This window comes from Nelumbo lutea, chromosome 3 (assembly GCF_056320005.1).
Source record: "Nelumbo lutea isolate HS-2025 chromosome 3, American lotus-T2T, whole genome shotgun sequence".
Classification (NCBI taxonomy): Eukaryota; Viridiplantae; Streptophyta; class Magnoliopsida; order Proteales; family Nelumbonaceae; genus Nelumbo; species Nelumbo lutea.
Window position 1 is genome coordinate 27909535 of NC_142686.1, and position 25932 is coordinate 27935466.

Genomic DNA, 25932 nt, shown 5'->3' on the forward strand with positions numbered 1-25932 from the left:
ATTAGAAGAATATTGGGTTATTCATGGATGTCAATACAAGAGAAGTTCAGAGATATACTACAGTTTATATTTTGATTTTGATGTTCTGTTCTCTTAAAGAAATATTCAAGCCAGCTTTATTATCTTTGCTGGAAGATTGTTTGTTGTCTCGCTGTACACATTTTCTATATGGTGCTTTGCACAATGAATACAAATACTACTCTACCGTTTGCTTCATAAAAATGTACACTTAATGAGATGGAGAGTCCTCGGATTAGAAAATAATGAAATCTAGAAAATATACAAAAAATACATAAGCAAATGGTTCACTATCCCCCTCCAATACCTGTCCGTATCTGCCCACTTCATAAATTGAACTCTTTCAAAGCTAAAGTAAAGGCCATAGGGCCCACATATCTGCAAAAGCACCCCTTTTCCTTAAAAATATTCTTCCACTCCATTCTCTCTCCAAATGCCCCAAAGCACTCCAAAATGTGTGATGTGCCCTTTGTCATCAAAAGGAATGGATGGTCATCCTTGCAATATTTAATGTGGCATAGTGAGTAACCTCCAATTACAATGAAAAGGCTGCAAACACCTTTGGTCATATCAAACTCTAAAAATAGATGTCTCCCATATTGTTCATTAAAGGAGTCGATGAAGATTTTCTTCAATTGGACAAAGTGGCATTTTCTATCATAGATCAAGATTCAAGAAAAGTGACATTTTAAGCATTAATAGTGAAGTTGAATACAATGATAAAGATGTTAAATTAAAAGTTTTTATCATTGTACTGTCTTTCAATTTCCTCTGACTACAAAGTCTACAATAGTGTTTTGAAAGGCGTGGGAGGCATATGCCTGGAGGAATGCTTCCAGGTGAGGCACCCCCAAAACGCCCTGAGGCATATGCCAGAGGCGCTGACACCTCTAAGGCGTACGCCTCACTGCCTCAGGTGCAAGAGGTGTACGCCTCATATGCTTTTTTCATGAAGCATGCTAGAGGCGTATACCTCATGCACATATTTCATATTGCATTTTTGCCCAGAATGTTCACATAGTTTTCTCTGACTTCCCTCACAATCTAATATGTTGCCTATCTTGCTGAAATGATGCACACAAGTATAAATGGTGGGTTTTAAGTCATATTACCCTGGATGCACTTTTCTTTGACTATCATCAAAGCAGAAACTTTAGACACAAGGGGGAAAAAAATGTTGCTCTCATACAGAAGTTGCGATCCCGCTTGAGAATGGAACTCACATGCAACCTTAGTAACTTAGGAAGAGACAACTTGGACTATTACACTAGGAGAATAACCAATTTTATTCCATTCTCTTATTCTTATATAGTTGCCCTGAAACATTTAGTTTAAGAGTATGCCTCAGTAATTTTTCTTCTTGTCGTTCAAGAACAATCTGAACAGTTTATTTCATGTTTAGAAGCCACTACTAGCCATCAGCAACTTCAAACAGATAGGAATACATAAATCTACCAACAATCACATGATGTAAGTAGCAATAGGACCATGAATTTGGAGGATGGCTTCAACCCCTTTCATATAGGAGGTCAACCGGTTTAATGAAGTTCATCTCCACGTAAACCAAACCATGTTTCAGACGTATGAAATGAACTTGAAATGCATGCAAGCACCTTCAATTCAATGGATGTCAAAAATCTTCTAAAATGATCTTTGAACTATTAAGAAAAGTATCGTATTCATTCTTTGCTAGTTCAATGTTCTTGAATTTGTTAATGTTACTGAAATTCTCTTAAATTTTCCTTTCTGCCACCTTTTTATATCGCACAATCATTAAGTTGGGAAGTCGACAACCCCAAGACAAAGAATGCCATCAACTGAGCTACCTAAATGTCCACTCAATAGGATACCAACCTATTACATTATCACTTCCAACTAGATGCCCACCAAGCACAAAATAGAAAACAAGCAAATTAGCTATACGATTCCGTGATCAAAATCAGTATGGTTCATTGCAAACGAAAAAAAAAGCATTCTTTTCCATCTTTTGAAATATAAATAAGTGCTTTCAGCTAAGCTATCTCTTTGTTCAAATCTCCACCAAGTATAGCGACTAGGGTCGCACATGTATTTCTTAAGCAAACTCATAAATTCATATCACATACAGATCAAAGCATTACAGAAGAAATAAACACAAAAATATATGGCTTAATTAAGTTAAAAAGGATCCCAATCATTTCCATTTCAATTTTATTTACAAATTTTAACTCCACCGATCAATTTGAATCACCAAAAAGTAAGAAACAAAGAAAAATCTTGAAGAAACTAACCCCATCGGCGGAAGAATTATCGGAGTCCATTTCAGGCCGGAGCTTTTCATACACTTGGGGGCTTCTGTAAACGGAACCCGGCGCGAGACGGTGCTTGATATGCGGAACGACGTCGAAAGAGGCCGTGCCCATGTATAGCAGCATCCCCGCAATGTAAATGAGAGGCGCGAAGAGAAAAACGCCTTGGCGACGATGCAAGAAAGAAAGTAAGGTCCAGGCGAGTCGCTGGGCGAGTGTCCGAGGTTGATGGCCTGCTGTAAACCTCCCGCTCTTCCCCCTCCTACACCTAGGCGACCGGAGAGGCGAATGCGGTGGTGAAGGTGATGGTGTGTTGTGGCCGCTGCTGCTCGATAGCCGATTGTGCGGGTGCATCTCTCTGTCCCGCGTTCCTTGCAGCCCTTACGAAGAGAACTCTCGTTCTCGTGGTCGTCTCTGCATCATCATAGGTCTCTCTCTCCTGTTTTTTTTTCTGAAAATAATCAAAAATTTGGAAGAAGGGAAGAGAAAGCATGGAGGAGAGAAGAAGAAAGCAGAGGAAGGAGAGTGGACAACTGGACATGAGTCTTTGTGGGGAGGAGAGAGAAAGATGGGGCAGAAAACACGTGCACTCAGACACGGGTCGGATCATGCCCACCTCATACTTGAAAGATATTATTATTGCGTTCCCTTGTATGTACGGGGATGTCGGGCCGTGTTCGATCCATTTGACCGTCTCTCTCTCTCTCTCTCTCTCTCTCCCCTTCTGGCATCGTCTTCGTTTAATGGAACTATGGAAGGAGCGGCGACTTGGAGAAAGTTATCCTTATTTATTTTGGAGGGTCGAAGCGAGGCATATTGCCATATTCTCAGGAAGATAGCATGATGGACAGGCGACGAATTGGCCTTGAACTTGTCCTGATATCACGATTTTGCCATTATTTATTTTGAATCTGACGATTCCAGGATTTCCGGAATTGACAATTCCAGGATTTTTTTTTTGAACTTATTGATCAAATATTGTTTCCAAGTTGACACTTGACAGGGAAAGATCCAAGAGACTTGCGGAAATGAAAATGACGGGGAAACAGGGTGGAGGCGAAACTGACGGAAGTCAATTCCTGGATTTCTGGATTCCTCGTTTTTTTTTATTTAATTTCGCAGTGGAATGGAATTTGGAAGCTGGTGGTTTGTAAATTTCGAACCACACACGCTCTGTTTTTTTGTTGAAACCATACGTTTCGTATCCGGTCTATCGTATCGTATCAGTTAGGCCCGAATTTTCAAAGAGGTGTTTCGGATTTTGATCAGTTTCAAGTTTCGAGGAAAGAAATATTTGATGCAACTAAAATAATTTGATGCACATTGGATGCATCAATAATTTGAACCATGTTTTCTAACCCTTTTAATTTATTTTGATGCAAGTAGCAAGGAAAGCAACATTTCATCATAAAATCAATGAATATATGGTTCAAATATTTAATGCTGAAATTGTTAAGCTATAATAGGCTTAAATTTAGAGATCATAGTTGGGATAAGGCTTAAATTTAGAAACTCTGTAGTTAAAAGGAAAGAATCTATATTGCCAAAAAGGCATGATATGGGAAGTGCTTTTGCCCTTAACGGTGGGTGGTGGTCTTGATGAATGAATTAGAAAAGGAATAAGATGAACAGTATTTTTACCCTTAACTAATATTATTTTTAAAAATTTATACTATTTTTGAAATTTTATTAAAAATATTACTTTTATTGATATTAGGGCCCAAAAGTTGCCCTTATCAATTATAATCTCTTTAATAAATAAGCATCTAATCTAATTGGTTGCTACTTTTATGATACCTGTTGATTGTTTATTGCTTTCAGCATGAAAAAAAAAATGCTCTATTTGTTTCATCATAAAAGAGACAAATCTTATAGCTTTAACCTTTTTATGCAACCAAAATTGTTTGGATGTTGAGGAATTTTGGGAAATTATACCTATAGACTAAAAAGATATATACCTCGTAATAGTACCTCAAAATCATAAATACTAAAGATTATGTATGATTGAAGTTAAAAGAATGAAACCAGCTAGGACTGTAGTCAACTGACTAGTCGAGTTTAGTCAAAGTGTTGGGCTACTCCAGCTCAATTTGATTCAAAAACTTGGAGTTTGAAGCTAAATTTGAGTTAATACCCATGAGTTATTGAGCTTAGCTCGACTTGAACCGATTATAAATAAATTAAAATTGATATTATAAACAAAAGTATATTAGAAAACTCAATTATAAATTCATTTATTTATATTATAAAGATTAATTATCAAAAGTTAATATTTATTTATATTATAAATAAATATACATTACAAATTAATGTTTTATTATTAGATTGATTAAGTCCACAAACCGCTCAAATCAGCCATTGGGAAGCCCGAACTCAAGTCAAATAATTGCTCAACTTAAGTCAAGCTCCACTTAAATTTAATTATCTTTCATCCGAGTTCAAATATTTAGCAAGTCAATCTTCAGTAACTCAGCTCGCTTACACCCCTAGAACCAACTTAAGGCTCAGTTTGGAAAGAATACAGATACAAATACATAATAGTACAAGGTTTTGCACTCTATGTGTAGAATGCAAAAACCTTATATGTTGTATTATTTTGTATGTATTTGTATTGTATATATGTGCACTTGTACTCTTTCCAAACTAAGCCTAAGTGTTTTTCAAAAACAAAAATAAAAAAAAATCATTTTTTCATCCAAAACACCCTTCTTTTATAGGCTCCATGCTTTTCAATATAAAAGTGGTGGCAAGTGCTTCTATGTGAAATATCTCAGTATCTAAACTAATGTTTTCAACCCATGGTCCACCCAAGCAACCAGACCAGTTGACTGTTTTTTTTGTATTTTTGGCCATTTTCATCATTAGTTTAATTCAATTTTATTCATTAGTTTTTGGCCATTTTTTCTACAAAATTTCTTTAATTTTAAATAGTTTTTGTACTTTCTCTATTTCTATATGTTTATCATTTAATTATGAAGTCATGAGATTGACACATTTGAAAAGTGTGTAATCTAAGCTAGTTATTTTTTTTCCTTCAACACGGCTTGCCATTATTTTTATTTATTTATTCACTAATAGTATAATAATATAATATTTTAATTATCTATATCCGAATCAGAGTCAAGTATGTCCAAGCCTAATGGACAAGATCCGGTTTGATTAGTAAGTAATAAAAATTGGAATTAGAACAGCTATCGGGTTTGACCCGAACCATTTACAGCACTACAGAAGGGGAGCCACGTGGCACCTTCTTTATTTAAGAAAAACAAATTGCCATGTAACTAAAACCTCTCCTAACAGACATTCACAATGTCCCTTTGCTTTGTATGGGTGGACATCAAATTTTAAAACAGCACGTGAAACCGACAGTGAAACCAAGCTAACGGTCAAGATTTGTCGCCTAACAAAAAGATTGTGGGTTTGGGTAAATTGGGTTTGACGTGGAACACATAATTAAACCTTGATCATAGCTGTCATTGTTCATCTTTCCTTTTTCATCCACATCCAGGGGACAAAACGTATCCCAACCTACGCCACTGGCCCATTGCCTTAACTGAAAGAAATTTGGGTCATTCCATCATTCCATGAAGGACGCAGAGCATCTCAGTGATAGATACGTGCCTTCATTAGACCTCTAAGGTAGTGCGCTCATGAATCATTGCGACGTGCCTTCATTCTACCGCTTCATCTGCAACGGCTTTCATCTGCGGTGGTTTTTAGGCATCAACTGCTTCATCTGCAACGATTACATTTTACTTTGGTATATTTTAAAATAGAACAATAATAAAATTATTTATACGTTAATTTTTTTTCTCTTATATAAAATCATTTCTGTGTTATTTTTTTCTTCTCTTATTTAAAATTATTTTTGAGTTACTTTTTTTTTTCTCTTATTTAAAATCATTTTTAGGTTTTTTTTTTCTCTTATAAAATCATTTCTGGGTTAATTTGTTTCTGGGTTTTTTTTTCTTACATAAAATCATTTCTGGGTTTATTGAATTGCTTAATTTATTTGTGGTTTTATTATTGTTTAGTGCTTATTGCTTGTTGCTTAATTTACCATCTTTCAGCCAATGTGTTTCGGTGTGCCAAATAGGAACTTTGGCTCTGGTTGACAGCCATTTGCCGAGCATGTTACCAACTTCCTTTGGGAAAGTTAAAGCCAATCAAGTATTGTGAACAGCGATCTGAATTCTGGGTGCTATAATAGTATAATGACAGAGGACGAGCTCCAATGCCATCATATTCATTATTACTCGATCATTTCGATATTGATGCAAATTTTATACCCCTGATCATGAAAGTAACTGATAAATGCAATAAGATCATAAATTCTAAGAGGTGGATGTCCAAGCAGCAACATACTGAAAATCTGTCTCTGATATGGTCTGATCTGGTCGTGTGTGCAGATATCAATGAGGTACATGATAAAGCGAAGCAAAAGCAAGTTGATGGAAGGGGTGAGCAAGTGCAGAGAAGATATGGGTTCATATGACAAGAAAATGGAAAATTTGCACTATGATGGACTGAAATTCTAGAACTTGTCTGAATTATCTAACTAATGAGTAATAAATAGGATAGTGCGCTCATGAATCATGACTTAATGAGAGAGCAGATAATTGAATCATCGTTCTTTCTTCCCCTCATTTTTTCTCTAATAAATTTCATGGTCCCTCGAATTCTGAAATGGAAGATAATCACCCTGTTTCAGGCTTTCAGACACGTTGTTTAGAGTGTCTCCATATTTTCAATAATTCAAAGCAAACGTTGTTTAGAGTTAAGGCGCTACATGAAACGAAATGATTTTTATTCCTATACCATAGATTCACTACCGAAGATCGATCCTCTGATGATTGGTAACAGAACCGTGCGATGAATTAGTTCAGATTTTAGATTTGTTTGAAACTGAAGAACATTACGATTTTCCTTACTGGTACCGAAACAATGTCTCAATGTATAGAACTACTCATTTATATCTAATACCCTGCGATTCCACTCCTTCAGTGGGGATCTCGTTGATCCACATTAATGCATTATCCACCCAGAAATATTGAATAATGTCCATCAGTAACTGCTAAATCAATCATTCTCTTTCAATCAATCCATCAGAACCTTTGAAGGAGTGCAATTTATAAAAAGTTTTTGGACCTATGAGATCCAATCAATCTCTACAGGCGAAGGAATCAGGCCAGCTATGCTTTACCCAAGTTCTCAAAATCAAATTATTCAGTTACAAGGAACAACTTGTAAAAAAAATAACAGTAATATATAATAATAAGTGGTAAAACAGATTCAGATTTGGCTCTACTTCTCAATAATCTATGCAACATCTACGAGGAAAACCAAGCATAAAAACAACACCCAACTCTGCATTTGTGGTTTGAGCCCAAATGAAGCACGGAGTACCACGTTGTCGATCACAGGACCACAAAACACAAAATCTCTTGTCTAACTCGTGGTTAGGCTAACGAAGCTGATGTTTGTTAGAGCTGAATCTCCCTTGAAAGTCATGAGGAAGCTTTGGGCCAAGCCGGTTCCGTTGGTCTGCATCGTGAAGTTCATTGACGTAGATCCTGCTTGCGCCCTCACAATGAAATCTCCCACACAGGAGTCGTTTACATCTGCAAGTACAAATTCCAAGTTATAGGTCGTACCCTTATTGAGCTCTGTTGCTCTTTGTATCCCAGCTGAAGCACCCGAAACAAGCTCAACTGCAGCTTTGCCTTGTGAAACTTGGTAGTTTTTGGAGTCTATGTATTTCACAAGCCGTTGATGCCTTAAAACCACCGCAGATTATTGGGAAACCAAATCTCCACGTTTCCTAAATGTATTTGGATAGTAGTTTCCCAGATTTTTTGGGGAACTTGCAATTTGATCAACAAATTTCAGAGTTTTTCATGGTATCAGAGCAATAAGAAACGGGAGCGAGAGGTCTGTGTTCTACGATCTGTAGATCAGCAGCGGTAACGAAGTTGCTGAGAGCAACACCGCATTCGTCGGCAGAGTCTGTCTGCACTCCAGTTTCCAAGAAGCGGCACTGTAGCTCATCCCCTCCATTCGAACCCAACCCAGAAGAGCGGCGGCGAAGCTACTGTTCCTCTTCTCTCCCTATTCGAGCGGAACCAGCGGCGGTGAAGACTGGACTCTTTTCCGTCTGAACCAGAGCAGCGGCAGCGAAACTTCTGTGCAGAAAAGAGCGGCGGCAAAACTACTGTTCCTCTTCTCTCCCTGTTCGAGCGGAACCAGCGGCGGCAAAGACTGGACTCTTTTCCGTCTGAACCAGAGCAGCGGCAGCGAAACTTCTGAGCGGAAAAGAGCGGTGGCAAAGCTACTGATTCATCGTCCAATCCCTCTTCCAATGAGCGGCAACATTCTTCCTCTTCCAATCCCTCGAAGCTGACTGATTCATCGTCCCCATCTCTGAGACAGTGACCAGAGTTTGGCTTCGCATTCTACGAAATCCAGAGAGAGTTTCGTCATCTTCAACACGGACTGTTCTCTCTCCTCTGTTTTCGGGAGGACTTCTTCGACCCTGCCTTCCGGACCGTTGGTTTCCACAGTGCGACGGAGTATGATCGAGATTGACAGATCCTATGCCGAAGCATGAAGCAGAGTGTTTGATTTGGTTTTCATGAACTGAAAACTAGTTCAGGCCGGTTGATGGTTCCTGTTGTGTATTTTGTCGGTCGATCGATATCTGATCCTGCTGCGTAGGCCCTTGGGTTTTCTTGGATTCTTCTGCAAGGTATCGTGGCCTCACTTCTTTCGCAAACCTCATCCGGAGTTCAACGAACCCCAGAAGTTGGGAGGATTTGCGCGACTTGTAATCTCTGATTACCGCTTGTAGAGCACACCAAACACACTACGTGAAGGTGACCGTTGCTCGTCAACCAGCGAATTAGAAGGCGTATCGATAGACTTTTGACCATGTTCGGCAGAGGAGGACGAGGAAATAAGGCCAGAGCAAACGCTGCTCAAGCTGCTGGAAGTGAGACCGGAGGACGGAAGGTTGGAATCACAAATGATCATGACCATAGCGGCTTTTGGAGCGGAGACAATCTACAACATTTCTCAATATTCTAAATTCACATAAATCTGAAAGACTTTGGTAAAAAAATTTTACTCATTAGATAATTGATTATGGGGGTTGCACCATACGACCGGAGAAATTAATTTATTGATTGATGTTCGGAATATTACAGTCTCGTGGGTCTCGTGGAACTTTTGAATGGGAAGCAAATTATTATAGTAAAGGAAGGGACTGTGCATTTGGGTGGAAATATTTATTTACATCATTTGCTTTTTGTACCAAGAATGAACTTTACCCTTATTTCTGTAGCTAAATTATTGCAAGAGATAATTTGTACTGTCACTTTTACTGACAAGTTGTGCGTGATACAGGACGAAACCTCGAAGACTCTGATTGGAGCGGGTGAGCAGTGTGATGGGGTCTATCATTTTAGATGAGTAGCACCAGTTCGGGCAAATAGAATAAGTAGAATGAGTGAATGGGAGTTGTGGCATCATAGATTAGGAAATCCATCTGAATAGATATTATCTTCACTTCCTAAAGTAGGTAAATTAAACAGTGGACCTGAAAGAGATAAGCCATGTGATGTTTGTTACGGAGCAAAACAAACTAGGGAAGTTTTTTTCTGAAAGCAAACATAAAGTCGATGATTGTTTCTCTCTAATTCATTGTGATACATGGGGTACTTATAAAGTACCGACCTCTTGTGGTGTCGTTTACTTTCTAACCATTATTGATGATTATTCTCATGCTGTGTGGGTTTACCTGCTACTTGAAAAAAGTGAAGTAGCACATATTGTTGAGAATTTTTGTGCCATGGTAGAACGCCAATTCGGCAAACAAGTCAGAGCTTTTTGAAGTGATAATGGAACAGATTTTAAAGGCCCGAAGTCATACTTCGAGACTCATGGCATTCTGCATCAGACCTCCTGTGTTGGAACACCCTAACAGAATGGTCGAGTGGAAGGAAAACATAGGCATATTTTGAATGTTGCCAGAGCATTGAGGTTTCAAGCAAGTTTACTTATTCGGTTTTGGAGGGAGTGTGCCTTAATCGTCGGATACTTGATAAACAGGACACCTTCTTCTGTACTTGGCGGGAAGACTCCGTATGAGGTACTGTTCAGGATGCCACCTCAATACGAGCACATGAGAGTATTTGGTTGTCTCTTCTATGCTCATTGGAGTCCTCGAGACAAGGATAAGTTTGGAGAAAGGAGTAGAAAGTGTGTTTTTGCGGGTTATCCCTACGGAAAGAAAGGTTGGTGCGTATATGATGTTGAAAGAGGTGAATATTTTGTCTCCCATGATGTAGTCTTCCATGAAAATATATTTCCATATGCCACTGGTTCAGAAGCCACTCTGGGAAACAAACCTAGCCCAGCCATTGCACTAGTTGATGCCGCAATTGATGATGATGTTGTACACAGCCACAGAGGGAATAAAGACAGGGGGAGTGATGTAGCCGACATCTGTGACAGGGGGAGCCTTGAGAATAATGATGATGGGAGAGAGGAGGAGCACGGAGAAGAAGAGAGTGAGCAGGAAGTGGGAATTAATGGCAGTGAGGACATAATTAATGTGGATCCAGCACCACAAGTGGCACCAGAAGAGCAACTTCGTAGGGGACATCGGCATCGCACGCCGTCTGTTTTGTTGAAACCCTACATGACCTACACTGTTCGATGTTTGAAATACCCCATTCATAATCAAGCCAACTCTGAATCAGAGTCCTCAGGTATGACTCCCTATCCCATAGCGAATTATGTGACATGTACTAACTTCTCTACTAGACATCAAGCTTTCTTAGCTGCAGTCACTGCAGGAGCCAAGCCCACCAGCTTTTCTGAGGCAATGAAAAGTGAGAAATGGAGGGAAGCTATGAGGAAGGAAATCCAGGCTTTTGAGGATAATGGTACTTGGACATTGGAAACTCTACCTCCCGGGAAAAAGGCAATAGGGGAGTAAATGGGTTTATAAGATCAAATATAATTCAGATGGGACAGTTGAACAACATAAGGCTCGGCTAGTTATTCTCGGGAATAGACAGGTTTAGGGATTAGATTATAATGAGACTTTCGCTCTTGTGGCCAAAATGATGACAGTCCGCACTTTCTTAGTCGCGGCAGCCGCTAGGAAGTGGGAGTTGCATCAGATGGATGTACATAATGCCTTCTTACGTGGGGATTTGAATAAGGAAGTATACATGTAGTTGTTGCCAGGATTTGCATCTAAGATCGAACAAAGGTGTGCAAACTGAAGAAATCTCTCTATGGACTACGTCAAACTCCCAGATGTTGGTTCTCGAAGTTAACAAAGGCCTTGATACAGTTCGGGTTTGTCCAGTCGTATCTTGACTACTCTCTGTTCACCTATTGCAAACACAATATTCGTTTGCACGTGCTGATATATGTTGATGACCTGATTGTTGGGGGAAATGATACTGCTGCCATTGTAAAATTCAAAAATTATCTCCATCTATGCTTCCATATGAAAGATATGGGTCCACTCAAATATTTTCTAGGGATTAAAGTAGCTCGTGCCCCTAAGGGAATCTTTTTGTCTCAATGGAAGTATGCCCTAGACATCGTCTCGGAATGTGGACTCATGGGAGCCAAACCAACATCTATACCCATTGAACAAAATCATCATCTTGCATTGGCAAAGGGCGCTCTTATGGAAAATCCGAATCAGTATCGACGATTAGTGGGACGGTTGATCTACTTGACCATTACACATCCTGAGCTATGTTATTGTGTTCATATCCTAGCTCAGTTCATGCAAAGCCCACGACAAGAACATTGGGAGGCAGCTCTACGCGTAGTGCGTTATATGAAAGGATATCCAGGACAAGGTATATTGTTCTGTTCTGATAGCGATTTGCATCTATATGCTTATTGCGACTCTAATTGGGCAAGCTGCCCACTGACGCGACGTTCGTTGACTGGCTACTTTGTTCTACTAGGGAAATCGTCGGTATCTTGGAAAACGAAAAAACAACATACCGTGTCGCGCTCCTCTACAGAAGTTGAATATCGTTCGATAACTGCAACAAGTTGTGAGCTGAAGTGGATGAAGAAACTTCTTCTGTCTTTTGGGGTGGCGCATGATAAACCAGCGCGATTGTACTGTGAGAATCAGGCAACTTTGCACATAACCGCGAATCCAGTGTTCCACGAGCAGACAAAGCATATTAAGGTCAACTGTCATTTTGTTCGCGATGAGATACGGCGTGGGAACATTGTCACTTGCCATATTTGAACCACAGAGCAGTTGGTTGATATCTTGACGAAGGCTCTGTGAAAAGAGAAATTCACATATTTTCTTGGAAAATTGGGCATTCTAAATCTACATGCGCCAGTTTGAGGGGGAGTATTGGGAAACCAAATATCCACGTTTCCTAGATGTATTTGGATAGTTGTTTCCCATATTTCTTGGGGAACTTGCAATTAGTAGAACTTGTAATTAGCAATTTCCTACTAAAACTGAATCTCCTAAATTCAGGCATAGGAAATTGTATATATATAGGGTATACCTTGTATAATGAGGATCATCAGCAAATTCCACAGAGTTTTTTCACAGATGAAAGTCGTTGCAGATGAAGCCATTGATGCCTTTTGCCTTTTGGGGTTTTAGTTGCAGATGAACCACCGTAGGGAGAAAAGCACCACACCTCTATTGCCGGTTGCCGGAAGAAGCTTGCTTTCGCTGGTGATGCCTTTGCCTTTTGGGGTTTCAGTTGCAGATAAACCACCGCAAGGAGAGACACTAGACCACTATCACCGGTCGCCGGAAGAAGCTTTCCTTCACCGGTTGGAGAGGATAGCACAACGAAAGGTTTGGGTGGAGAATGGAGAGACACGTGAAAAAAGAGAACAAAAGGTTTTTCAAAAAAATATTTGAATGATGGATGGCTAACGACAAACAGTATTTGAACCTATCACGCTTTGATTGAAGCCGAACCCGCATTGAAAACATCTCCCATAATTATTAATTATTATTCATGAAAAATGTTCTCGATGCACGGTGGATATGTACGTGAGGCGCGCACTGCTGCAACCTGCAATGCTAATTGGCATTCAACTTTCAACAACCCATCAAGGTGATCTCACACCACATATCTCATTATGGTGGGTCTTAATCTCATGATGAGATGCGATCATATCATAGGTATATTGGGACAATTTTGGTTGTGAGCAAATCCCAAGTCCGTGAATGGCAACATACAAGTTTAGGAGTGTTCTTATGAGCAATTGTAATGTTTTATGGATAGGAGATTTCAATATATAGACATAATTGAATTGGTCAGTTGGCATCCCTCCGAAATAAGAAATCGGGATCAATCTCGCAAAACTGTAGGTCTAGTGTGTGCTCTTAGTGCCCCCAGAAAAATGATATGTTCTCGTTAGGATAGCCCAATTCAAAGATCAGTTTAGGGGATTCCAAATCTCCTGCTAACCTATTTCTACTTTCCTTCATATTAACCCAATTAAAAAAAAATGTGTGACATCATCCCTTACTTGTTGGAAACAAGGTTTAGCTGTTTGCTGTAGAATCAATGATAAGGCTTTACGCCCGCATCTTTCTGTGCCCATGAATTTATTACTGACATGTAATCTCATCATTAGTTTCAGTTAATCCAAATTCACTTGTTGGATAAGGAAAAGAGAAGCAAATAACAAAAAAAAAAAGGAAAAGAGAAGCAAGAGATCCGTACTTTAGTAATCACACTTCGTATCAAATCAAATCAAATCAAAAGCCTGGCTCATTGTTAGTTACAGACTGCAGCTTTATCATTGCTAGGACACTCATTGTTACTTGTTAGTTATAGACTCAACCATATGCACCTGCATCCATCTCATTCCCGAGCTTGTAGCCATGGAGTTCTTATACTAGGAGAGCGCACCAAGTCCCCATCCCTTCACAGAAAAGAATGGTTGAGGTCGGCCCAGCAAAGAAGTCCATGGGCCCTTACTATTCGAACATTGAGCCCAGGCCTAGGGCTTGGCCTCAACTGACTGAAGCCCTGAAGGAAGAGGATGAAGACAAATCTGGGCATAGGCTGAGTTCCCTTGGCCCAGCACAACATATATGCCCCTAGCTATTTCCCAACTATGGAACCCCCATTACTTGCCATACTGTCCTAGATAGGTAAACATTATTAGAATGTTTAAGGTGGGGGTCAACAAATCTGAATGGTTTCAGTTTCAGTAGTGCTGCTATTAGATGGGTTTTTCAATGAGACTAAAATCTTGTGAACGTTATTTTCATGAGAAAAATTATGACAATTTTAGTTATAAGGTCTTTGGTGGAATTATAGAGTTTTTATTTTTTATTTTTTATGTCCATCTTGTAGTTGTCTTCTGTTATAATTTTCTAAGACTATTAATTAATATTGTTTTAGGAGTTGGAGTATATTTCTAGGTTTCCCAGGGATATATGGGTATGTCTTAGTTCCATTGTATTTTGCAATTAAAAGTTAGAAGAGCTAATTTGATGAATAAAAGTCTGGTTTGTTGAACTATTGTTGTAGCTCTCTCTCTCTCAATAAATTAACTATATGTTGTAATAGCAGAATTTCTTTAGTTTCTTTCTAATTCTAAAGTGTTTCATTCTAAAAACTTAGTTCGGAAGAGGTACAAATACAAATAATGTAGAGTGCAAAATCTTATATTTTGTATGTATTTGTATTGTACATATTTGTATTTGTACTCTTTACAAATTTAGCCCAACCTATCCTTCTTTGCCCAAGAAGTCCACCAGCAGATCTGAAAGTCATAAGAAATTCCTTCATACCTATATAAAAAAATTCTCTATATAGACGTGTTTAAAGTTGTTTAATTAGGTTGCATTTGGCGTTCCTTATTTTAAGGGCTCATCTCCTTATATAGCCCTTATAAACACTGAATTTTTAACTGTAAAAAGAAAATAAATCCTTAAAATAAGGAATGCCAAATGCAGCCTTAGAGTCGAATGAGCTACAGAATCAATAAGCAAGAATTCCAAACACCAATTGATATGTCCACTCTTCATTGGTTCCACACATACCATGTGTATAGCTCATCCTATTCTGTTTAGTTGTAATAGGCTCAGTTTGAAAAGAGTATAAATACAGACAAAACACAAGGTTTTGCACTCTATATATCTACATTTGCACTCTACGATAACAATGTTCTAACTAATTGAATCGACCATTAAATGACAAAAAAAAGCAACAAAACACAAACTTTTGGAATTCCTCTCTTATTCGAACTATCCTCCCACCGTCTCTCAGCATTCTGTCACCAGACCACAGGCAATTACATCAACCGATGTTTGGCATTAAAGATCAATCAACGAATGGAAACCAGTGGTGAGCGGTAAATTCTCTTATTATTCTTGATGGAGTGCAATCCGATCGGTTTTAATTGTCAATGATTTTGCTTCTGATTGGAGCAACGGGGAGCCTGAAACGAAGAAGATGAGGGAACTCCGGGGGGAACCCGATGAGATAATTCCGAAGCTCAAGTTAGTATTCTCTCAAAGGCAAAGTAAAAACTAGATGGCGCAAAGTTCACATACCTTGTTGTTGGGGGCAGGGGGCCTTTTATAACCACTTCGCGCACTCACTCCGAGGCCTCTGCCAAGGTCGGGTATGATTATCTCTGTTTTTGCCAGTTCGAGTGTCACCCTTTCTGCTGGGACAGAACCGACACTACTCTTTGTCGGAGCCATCTCTGTAACTGGAGATGGCGGTGTCAGGTGGCGGTGGCAGGTGGCTGTTTGAAGTGTGGTCGTCAAGCGTCAGATCCCAAGTCAGTCAGGTGCGCCGCCTCTGGGTACGAACTTCCTCGGTGTCAGGCATGGTACAGTTTGTTCAGTTTGGCGTCCTGGAGGCGAAGTGTTGGAGTGGTGAGCGAGGTGAAGTCTCGAGTTCGGAGGTATGTTCTAAACTGCCATAGGGCAAGCCAGTTCGGTGAGGTGTGTCCCGAACTGTTTTAAGGCAGGCCAATTCGGTGAGGAGTGTCCCAAACTGCTATAAGGCAGGTCAGTTCGGTGAGGTGTGTCCCGAACTGCTATAAGGCGGGCCAGTTCGGTGAGGTGTCCCGAACTGCTATAAGGCAGGCCAGTTCGGTGAGGCGTGTCCCGAATTGCTATAAGGCAGGCCAGTTCGGTGAGGTGTGCTTCGAACTGCCATAGGGCAGGCTAGTTCGAGTTTTTCTTGGGGCCTAAGGGAGAATTCAGGTTCCCAGTAGTGAGTTTGGGCTCCTAGTAGGGAGTTCGGACCGCTGGTTCCTTTAGTGCTCTTGCATTAGGCGTGCTGTTTGTGTCGAGCTGTTACCTTTGCCACGTGTTGCGTAATTACGAGGTCGGGCCAAATCTTCCTTCATCAATTCTCTTCCTCCTCATCTCCTTATTCTTCTTCCCCTTTTCTTCTTTGCTTGTAGTATAGATTTTCACTAATTGGGTCAACTTCCTAATTTCCAGTTCCAGATATGATCACCGAGACGAAGGATAACGAGAGTATACATGCGAACACTGAGGTCAAGCTCATATACCAGACAAGCTAGCAGCTTCTAAATAAAACCAAAGTAGACTGACAGAAATCTGCTGACAATAGCATGGTCACAGCAGCCAAATCTGTTAAGAGTCTTGGGACACCCTTCAGACTTCAAAGCATTGTTGTCGACAAAAATGAGAGAAGAAAAGGGAAGAAGAAGAAGAATTTATTGCTGGTCTTTGGTCACTAGTTGATTCCTAATACAGTGGGGGATTAAGAAGGAAATAGGGAAGTCTAGATATTTGACCGGTTCAACTAGTTGGATCACCATTAATAGAATAAAGCTGTTAAATCCCTGTTAATCCAATAAGGCGACATGTTTGTTTCTCATTTGCAAGTACACGCTTGGACTCACAGGATGCAAGCTCATTTGAATGCAATCCTTGTTTGACTTCTTGCTGCCATTTTATCGAGTTTGTCATACCCTCAGGAGCTACATTGCCAACATTCCCCAACTGAGTATCAAGAGAAGGGATTGGGAAGTGTTAAAGTCTAGACATACAAACAGTTGTAGTTCGTTTAGACAGTTGTGAAGTTGTTAAGTTAGTTAAAGTCCAGTTGTTAGATCGTCTTAAACAATTAAAACTGCACTGCTAGGGCTGGTAGTGCCTAGTGGCACTTCCCTTGTTCCTGGACTATCTTTTGAACAATACTAGCAACTTTTCATGCAACCTCAGCCTCCAATTTTGCTGGTAAGTCATTGGATCCCTGTTCAATCTTGAACGCTGAATGTTGGTTGTTAGATAGCGGTAACTCGGACCGCATGAGTCCCATTACAGGTATTTCTGATCAAAGCCAATCCAGAATAGTTGGAAGGGCAATTCATCTACCTAATGGCAGAAAACTAATCACCGAATCTCATGGCTCTGTGAACATAACACCTAAGATTCAGTTGAAAGATGTTTTGTTCATTCCTGGTTTCAAGTGCAAACTACTATCAATCAGCAAGATCACTTCTCAATTGAACTGCATGGCAATTTTTTTTCAACATTTTGTGTATTATAGGACCTGATATCCAAGAAAGTAATTGGGCTTGGCAAGATGTGTGACGGTCTTTATCACTTTATACCGATCACACAATTGGCAGCCTTACACTCCTCATGTTAAAATCTTGATGCCTCTTTCAACCTTTGGCACTCAAGATTGGGGCATGCGTCTTATGAACGACTGGCCTTGATTCTTGCAATACAACTGTCGGCACATATTGATGAACAGTATTGTGACACTTGCTTAAAGGTTAAACAACATCATTTACAATTTCCTATTAGTACTACTAAGTCTAATAATAGATGGCTATCAAACTCCTTCTTTGTTAGGTTCTAGATACTTTCTCACAATTGTAGATGATCATTCTCGTGCTACTTAGGTCTATTCGATGAACTGTAAATCTGATGCATACATGTATTTAGTCATGTTCTATAACTATGTTCATACACAACTCAAATACCATGTGAAGTATATACGAACGGACAATGGACAAGAATTTCGTTCAAGGCCTATGCAATATTTCTTCAATGAGCATGGCATTCTCCATCAGCATTCCGGTATAGGCACTCCCTAGCAGAATGGAGTGGCAGAACGAAAGCATCGTCACTTTCTAGAAGTTGCTCGAGCACTAAGATTTCAAGCCAATCTCCCTATACGATTCTGGGGAGAATGCATTCTCACTGCTACCTACATCATCAATTACCTCCTTAGTCCAATCTTGAAAGGTAAGACACCATATGAATTACTGTATCACCAAACACCCTCCTATGATCACTTCAGAACCTTTGGTTGCCTCTGTTATGCAAGTACATTGCGGCAAGGTAGAGACAAATTTTCTCCACGTGCTCAAAAATGTGTGTTTCTTGGTTACCCTCATGGACAAAAGTAATATCGTGTATATAGTTTGGAAGAGAACAGATTGTTTGTCTCACGAGACATTCGCTTCTTTGAAGATTAGTTTACATATCAGAATTCTGCCACTAGTGACATACAAAACCCAGTCATACTATTGCCAACATTGGATGATGCTACATCCGAACTGCTACAGTCCAGTGATCATTCACCTACAAACAATCACGATACAACTCAACCCACCATTGATCATCCATCTAAAATACCAACTATTGGCGGCACCTCCACCAATATTCCCTCTCGACCTAGGAGGTAGCGTCGACCTCCAGCACACTTATCAGTCTATGATTGTCCAACATTTCATGCTTCAAAGGTTCATTTAGCCACTCCTGACCCACCTAAAGTCACCAACAATATTCTCAACCTAGAACCCACCACATATCAACAAGCATGTAAATCTGATCAGTGGAGAACAGCAATGGCAGCCGAGTTGGCAGCCCTTGAAGCCACTCAAACCTGGATACTAGCTAACCTACCCAACAACAAATCAACTATGGGTTGTAGATGGGTCTTCACGGTAAAGACAAATCCTGATTGTAGCATCAAACGCTATAAGGCGCGTCTAGTTGCAAAGGGATACACCCAAATTGAAGGCGTAGACTACACAGAAACATATGCGCCGGTAGCAAAATTGGTGATTGTGAAATGCTTATTGGCCCTTGCTGCGAACTGCCATTGGCATCTACATCAAATGGATGTAAATAATGTCTTTTTGTATGGACAATTGCATGAAGCGTACATGGATCCACCACCCGAACTACTCCCACCAAGAGATAATCGGGTCTACAAACTCAAAAAATCCATTTATGGCCTTAAGCAGGCCTCCCGCAACTGGTTTGACACATTGGCCAGTGCCATGAAGAAACGGGGTTTCAATCAATCTAAGGCTGACAACACTCTGTTCACCCTCCACAAATCCAGTCATTCCCCCATAGTACTATCCTATGTTGATGATCTTGTGCTAGCTAGTGATGATCTCAATGGCATTGAGAGTCTCAAGAAGTACCTCAGCAACTGTTTTCCTATTAAGGATCTTGGAGCCCTCCATTACTTCCTTGGAGTTGAGGTCATCAGGACATGTGAAGGCATTTTTCTTAATCAACAAAAATATCTCAAAGGAATCCTTGAAGACAAAGGCATGAAAGATTGTCAATTTAGTTCATTTCCTATGGAACAACATCACCATTTGCAGCCTAATACTGGCCCTCCAATTAAAGATCTAACACAATATCGATGCCTTGTGGGCAGATTGTTGTATCTAACCATCGCAAGACTTGAAATCAGCTATTCAGTCAACACACTCAGCCAGTTCATGTCTGATCCTCGACAACCACACCTTGATGTGGGAATGCACATCTTGCGGTATCTCCAATCTTCTCTAGACCATGGGATATTCTTGTCATCTTCTACAAATTTCACAATTAGAGCTTATTGTGATTTGGATTGGGCAAGATGCCTCACCACAAGGCGTTCGATCATAGGCTACTTCACCACCTTGGGCTCCTCTCCTTTCTCGTGGAAGTCCAAACAACAATCCACTATCTCTTGCTCCTCAACGGAAGCCGAATATTGATCCATGGAGGCCACAACAAGTGAGTTGGTTTGGCTCAAACAATTATTTTTAGATCTTGAACTTGACCATTCACAACCTATGGAACTTTTCTGCGATAACAAGGCAGCGTTGCACATTGTGGCAAATCCAGGTTTTCATTAACGGACCAAGCACATCGAAATAGATTGTCACTTCATACGGGACCTCATTCAATCACAGTTCATTACTACAACTCATATTTCTTCCAAGGGACAACCTGCAGACATATTCACCAAAGCTCTTGGTCGTGATCAATTCCACTCCTGCTTACCCAAGTTGGGCATCCGTCCACCTCCTACTCCAACTTGAAGGGGGCGTGTTAAAGTCTAAACAAACATATAGTTGTAGTTTGTTTAGACAATTGTCAAGTTGTTAAGTTTGTTAAAGTCCAGTTGTTAGATCGTTTAAAACAATTAAAACTATTAAAAATGCATTGCTTTGTAACCTCATCGTAGATAGAGGGACGTCACCTCATCGCAGCTTGCACTTTATCTGTAAATATTTCTCATCACAAATCAATAGAGTTAACTTTTTCCCTTCATTCTGAATCTTCCTTTTTCATAGGAAGAAGTATTCTACTATGCCTAAATCAACTTATAATAAGTATGTGTCCTTTTTTATCCTCTTGTTTTCCTTAGGCTTTTTATGATTAGACAATATGGATGAGAAATTTTCAAGTTGAAACATTTGAGATATTTTCTCTATGTCGATCAAGATTCAAAATATTGATACGTCTCATACATTGGTAGTATCAGTAGTTTTTTTTTTTTAGTTTTCTTTTTTTTTTTAATTTGATTTAGAGGGGCCGGTTTAAGGTCCATCTACTCCTTGAACCGGTCAAAACCCTGATACATCCTTTGTAGAGGCATATCGGGAAGCTCTCGGTACGAACATATTGGCCGGTACCTATCTATACTTTGAACCTTGATGTTGACAAAAAACTTCCTTACCATTTACCGTAAGTCTGTGGTTGGTTAGAAGGGAAAGAAGACAAATACAAACAGATTAGAAGGGAAAGATGACAAAATTTTCACCATATATAGTGCATTCATTTTAAGAGAAAATGTTTTGGGGTGAAAATTTTTTGAAAAAGTATAAATAAGCCCAATACAGATTTCTGATTTTCACTGTAGAACTATAAGCATTCAAAATGTTAACAATCCACACTCTATGCATCAAGGTCCGCCAGTAAATTGGCATCAATTCCGAACTGACACCTATGGGCTGAACGTCATTCTCCTAAAATTTTTTGATTGTTGAAATTGGGCTCCACTCTTACTCTTCAGGAAATAATTAATCCATGGAAAGGACAAAGCTTTTCAAAGCCAAAAAACTTCTATCTAGGCCGGAGAGAGGGTCCTTTAGCTTTGAAGCCACTACAAAGAACACAGAACACACATATCGTCAACCAATTGCAAGTTAAAACCACAGTATGGGACAGAGCTGATTTTGAATTGAAGCTAAAGGAGACCACTGCCAAGTGCCAAGGCCGTGATGGAACCAATTGAGGCTGCCATTTTGAGAACGCCGGCGAGCGACCAGATTGGTGCTGGGGGCGGAAGCTGGCCTGTGGGGGACTGGAGGCGTACGAATTCTGGTTGGTGGATATTGGCAATTTGTCTGGGCACTTTTCATTCTAACTCCTCTCTCTTCATTTAATCCATCTTTTCATTGGTTTAGGTCAATGAATTAACACTGCCACACAGCAAACAATGATGAGTTTGCATTGTCTGTTCCCTAGGAATCCAATGAGTACCGAACACATTACCCTCTTCTAAATTCATTTAAAACTAAGGGACTCTGGAATTGATGGGCAGTCTCGACTCCAAACTTTAATCAAATACAATTAACTCTACTCCTTTTCTCATTCATGCGCGATCTGGTCGGTCTTAGTTGTTAACGAACTTGCTTCTGAACTGAGTAGCAGGGAACCTGAAATGGAGGAGATGAGGAAGCTCCGGGGGGAACCCGGTGTAACGGCTCCGAAGCTTAAGTTAGAATCCTTCAAAAGCAAGATAAAACCAGATAGCGCAAAGTTTGCATACCTTGTTTGTTGGGGGCAGGGGCTCTTATAATCACTTCGCGCACTCGCTCCGAGGCCCTTGTCAGGTCGGGTATGATTACCCTTGCGCTTGTCAATTCGTCCGTCGTCCTTTCTGTTGGGACAGAACCGTCACTGCCTAACCGTCTCTCTAACTGGAGATGGCGGTGGCAGATGGCCGTTTAGAGTGCGGCCGCCAAGCGTCAGATTCCAAGTCAGTCAGGTGCGGCGCCCTCGGGCATGGACTTCCTCAGTGTTAGGCATGGTACGACTTGTTTGGTTTTGGTGCCCAGAAGGTGATGCGGAGTGGTGAGCGAGGCGAAGTCTTGAGTTCGGAGGTATCTATAGGGCAGGTCAGTTTGACGAGGTGTATCCCGAGCTGTTGCGAGGTTGGCCAGTTCGGCGAGGTATTCCCCGAGCTATTACAAGGTTGGCTAGTTCGGCGAGGTATATCCCGAACTGAAGGTAGGGCAGTTCGGATTACTTTCTGGTTTTGGGCCAAGGGTGAGTTTGGGCCCCCAGTAGGGAGTTCGGTCCACTGGTGTCCCCTTGGTGTTCACGCCTTAGGCTTGCTTTTTTGTCGAGCTGTTGTTTTTGCCACATGTCGCATAACTGTGAGGTCGGGCCAAATCTTCCTTCATCAATTGCCCCCCACTCCTCGCGCCAAGGGTCTTGCCCTGGTGCGGGGAGTTTCGCGAGGTGGTAGGTTGATTTGTCCCGTCCTTCGAATCTTGACTGCGCGAGTTGCTTTTGCTAGGGTTCTTCGATTTCCGAGAAGGCAGAAAACGTGCCTACTACTCATAAATGTTGAGTTGTGACCGCGCGTTTTGAATTTCAAAAATTCGCGCCGCTGGGACTTGACAGCGGGTCATTCAAACTTGAAAAAAAGCGTGCCACTGCTGTACGTGCGCGGGCGGCTGTCAGGGAGACGTGCGGCGCAGTCGGCGCGACGTCGATTTCAAGAAGACGTGCACTGACATTTCACTCTTTTCGGAAAGACGTGCGCCAATCACGTCTCGACCTCATGGGACGTGCGGTCAGCACAAATGTGGGCCGTCGGATCGTCTTTGATTGCACGGTCAGTTCTTGGTTACTGTAGCTATAAATAGTGGGGACCCTAGTCGATTTGTCACTTCTGCGGTTTGCCTACTGAGCTCGCGTCCAACTTTTCAGCTCGCGTCCAAGTTTTTTCAGCTCGCATCTAGGCTGGTTACATAGCCTCCATGGTTTTTTTTGGCTTGTTCCCGTCTCCGGAGCCTTCAAAACTTTCTTCCGGTGAGTACCTTCCTGAATCCACCTCTTTTTCTCAATGTCTAGCTTTGATAGCTCAAACGACTCTTCAAGTAGGGCTGGCGTAGGTTCTACAAACCGAGCCGTATCCCCCGACTGCCTTAGTGATCCTGAGGTGGAACATGAGGACTATGAACCAGTAGGCCGAGCTGCCTTTCCCTGGGAACACGGTCCTGATGAGATCGTGATTTTTTGAGAGCAGCTCACTGCGGGGTTGCGACTTCCTTTCCACCCCCTTCTCGTCGAAGTCATAAACCACTTCGGTGTCACCATTGGCCAACTTCATCCGAACTTTATTCGGAACCTGGTGGGGACAGTTTCCCTTTTTTGCGAGTAGAATTTCCCCTTAGACTTAGAGATATTCTCCTCCATCTTGATGCTCAAGAGACAGGCGGGTTCTCTTCCTGGGGGAAGACGGGCGTATTACCTTTCTCCTCGCCAAGGCTTTAAGCTTCTGCACGATCTTCCTAATAAGGTCCCGACGTGGAAGCGGGACTACTTCGGTGTGCGAAGTGCACAAGGATGGCCCATTCAGACCGGGTGGGGTGAGGCCGCTCCTGATTCAGGTGTTACTCTCGATAAAGAGACGGTGAAGGGCCTCCGGCAATGGGCACGACAAGGTTTAAAGTGCCATCACTACTTAACGGAGGCCAAGCTTATTGCGGTCGGCCTGAGTTCGGGTAGGTTTCTTGCTTGCTTTGTTCCTTCATTTTTTCTGATATCGAACTCATTTCTGCAGGTGTGATGGACGCGGAGAGAACTCGTGGGGGGCGTCTGTTCCAAGGTATGAAGAGGAGGAAGCGGGTCGCCAAGCGAACTCGTACCGAGCTGTCCCTGGATGAGGAGCCCCAAGTTCTAGACCACACGCTGGAGGATCTGCCCAGGGAGCTCGAGGTGACTCCACCGATGCATGAAACTGTCAGGGCGCCTTACGTTGAGACCACTCATACGGGCGCTCCTGCATACTCAAGTGCTCCTGCTCACTCTGGGTCCGCTCATACGCGGGCTGGGCCCTTGGGTTCGGGAGCTCAAGGGGAGTTCAGGAGCGTGTTGACGTCAAACCACGCTCTTCAGAAGAGTAGGGAGGCTACTTTCCCTGAGAAGATCACGGCGTGGACCGATCTTCCTTTGAATCAGGTCGCCTGCCGCGCCGTAACACATGCTATGGTGGTAAGTTAGATTCCATCTGCCTTTTTCATTTTCTGTCGCTTTTGCTGTTATTGCTCACTTGTTTCTTTTGGTAGGTGAATTCTTCGATTCATGCCTTAGCATCCCAAGAGGAGAGGAGCTCGCGACAGGCGCGAGCTGCTGAGGCTGCAGCTCATGCTGCTGAAGAAGCTTTTCGTGCTGTAGAGGCGAATGCCCGAGCTGCTGAGGCGGCCGCTTATGCTACCGAAGAGGCTGCTCGCGTCGCAATGGCCAGGCAGGCAAGGTCTCAGCGTGACGCCGCGGCCATGGGGGTAGTTGTCAAGCACATGGCGGACTTGAAGTTGGATTTGCAGCATCAAGTCGAATATCTTCAAGAGGACATCAGGGAGAGAACACAGATTTTTTCCCAAGGCATTGAAGACGCCAAGAAGAAGGTCGTTGAAGACTACATTGCCTCTCCGTGTTTTGACGATCTGATGGTGGATTCTTACAGAAGGGGGTTCAAACTGAGCAGGTGGATGATCCGGAACACGTACCCTGACCTCAATGTTAGTGCCATATCCACTTCGCGTATAACTCAGGAGATGGCCAATGCTGCCGATGGCGAGCCAGACTCTGAAGGAGAGGCAGGGCCTTCGGGTGTTGTTGAAGTGCCTTCTGATGGCGAAGAAGTAGCTCTGGGCATGTAAAGATATATATATATATATATATATATATATATATATATATATATATATATATATTTTAGTCCCTTCTGATGGCCAATGTACTCCTGTTTCTTGCAACGGAATAGATAATCTTTTTGCCCGTGTTCCTTTTCCAAGAATTGATTCTTTGTCGAACTGAATACGCCACTTTCTTGTCCGGGTTATTATACTTCTGCGACATGTTTTGCCGCGAAGGCTTTTGTAGTGAACTGATTTTTTGCCGAGCTGATAATATGCCCGACTTTTCTTTGCTTGTGTACGTCGAGGTTCCTCTTGGCTCTGCATCGTGGCCCATAGGACCTGATTTCGTCCACTTCGCTTAGCGGTTTATAGGTAGTATCGCCTTAAGTTCACGATGTTCCACGCTCGAGGTACTTGT

General features: G+C 41.5%; 2 protein-coding genes across 6 annotated transcripts in view; one reads left to right on the top strand and one right to left on the bottom strand.

Moving 5' to 3' along the window:
- LOC148863857 (protein ESMERALDA 1-like) overlaps window positions 1–2824 on the bottom strand; it is a 90472-nt gene extending 87648 nt beyond the window's left edge. For 3 of the 5 annotated variants that reach the window (XR_016109629.1, XM_088976666.1, XM_088976663.1), the window contains exon 1: window positions 2289–2821. Coding sequence is in view for 3 of the 5 variants with exons in the window: in XM_088976666.1 (XP_088832792.1) it covers window positions 2289–2660 (372 nt within the window). In the remaining 2 variants the exon portion in view is untranslated. Of the gene's footprint in view, window positions 1–2288 lie in introns of all 5 variants that reach the window. The other 2 variants (XR_016109630.1, XM_088976664.1) reach the window with 2 other exon arrangements.
- Window positions 2825–6603: 3779 nt separating this feature from the next.
- LOC148863859 (uncharacterized) lies at window positions 6604–11304 on the top strand. The gene is made up of 2 exons (XM_088976289.1): window positions 6604–6726; window positions 10288–11304. The coding sequence occupies exons 1-2, from the start codon at window positions 6604–6606 to the stop codon at window positions 11302–11304; spliced, it is 1140 nt and encodes a 379-aa protein (XP_088832415.1).
- The last annotated feature ends 14628 nt before the right edge of the window (window positions 11305–25932 follow it).

Excerpts from the sequence above, each read along its gene's own strand:
- LOC148863859 (XM_088976289.1), top strand. The coding sequence starts at position 6,604 with ATGAAAGTAACTGATAAATGCAATAAGATCATAAATTCTAAGAGGTGG. Across the intron at positions 6,727-10,287 it reads TGTGTGCAGATATCAATGAG|AATGGTCGAGTGGAAGGAAA; the intron begins GTACATGATAAA and ends ACACCCTAACAG.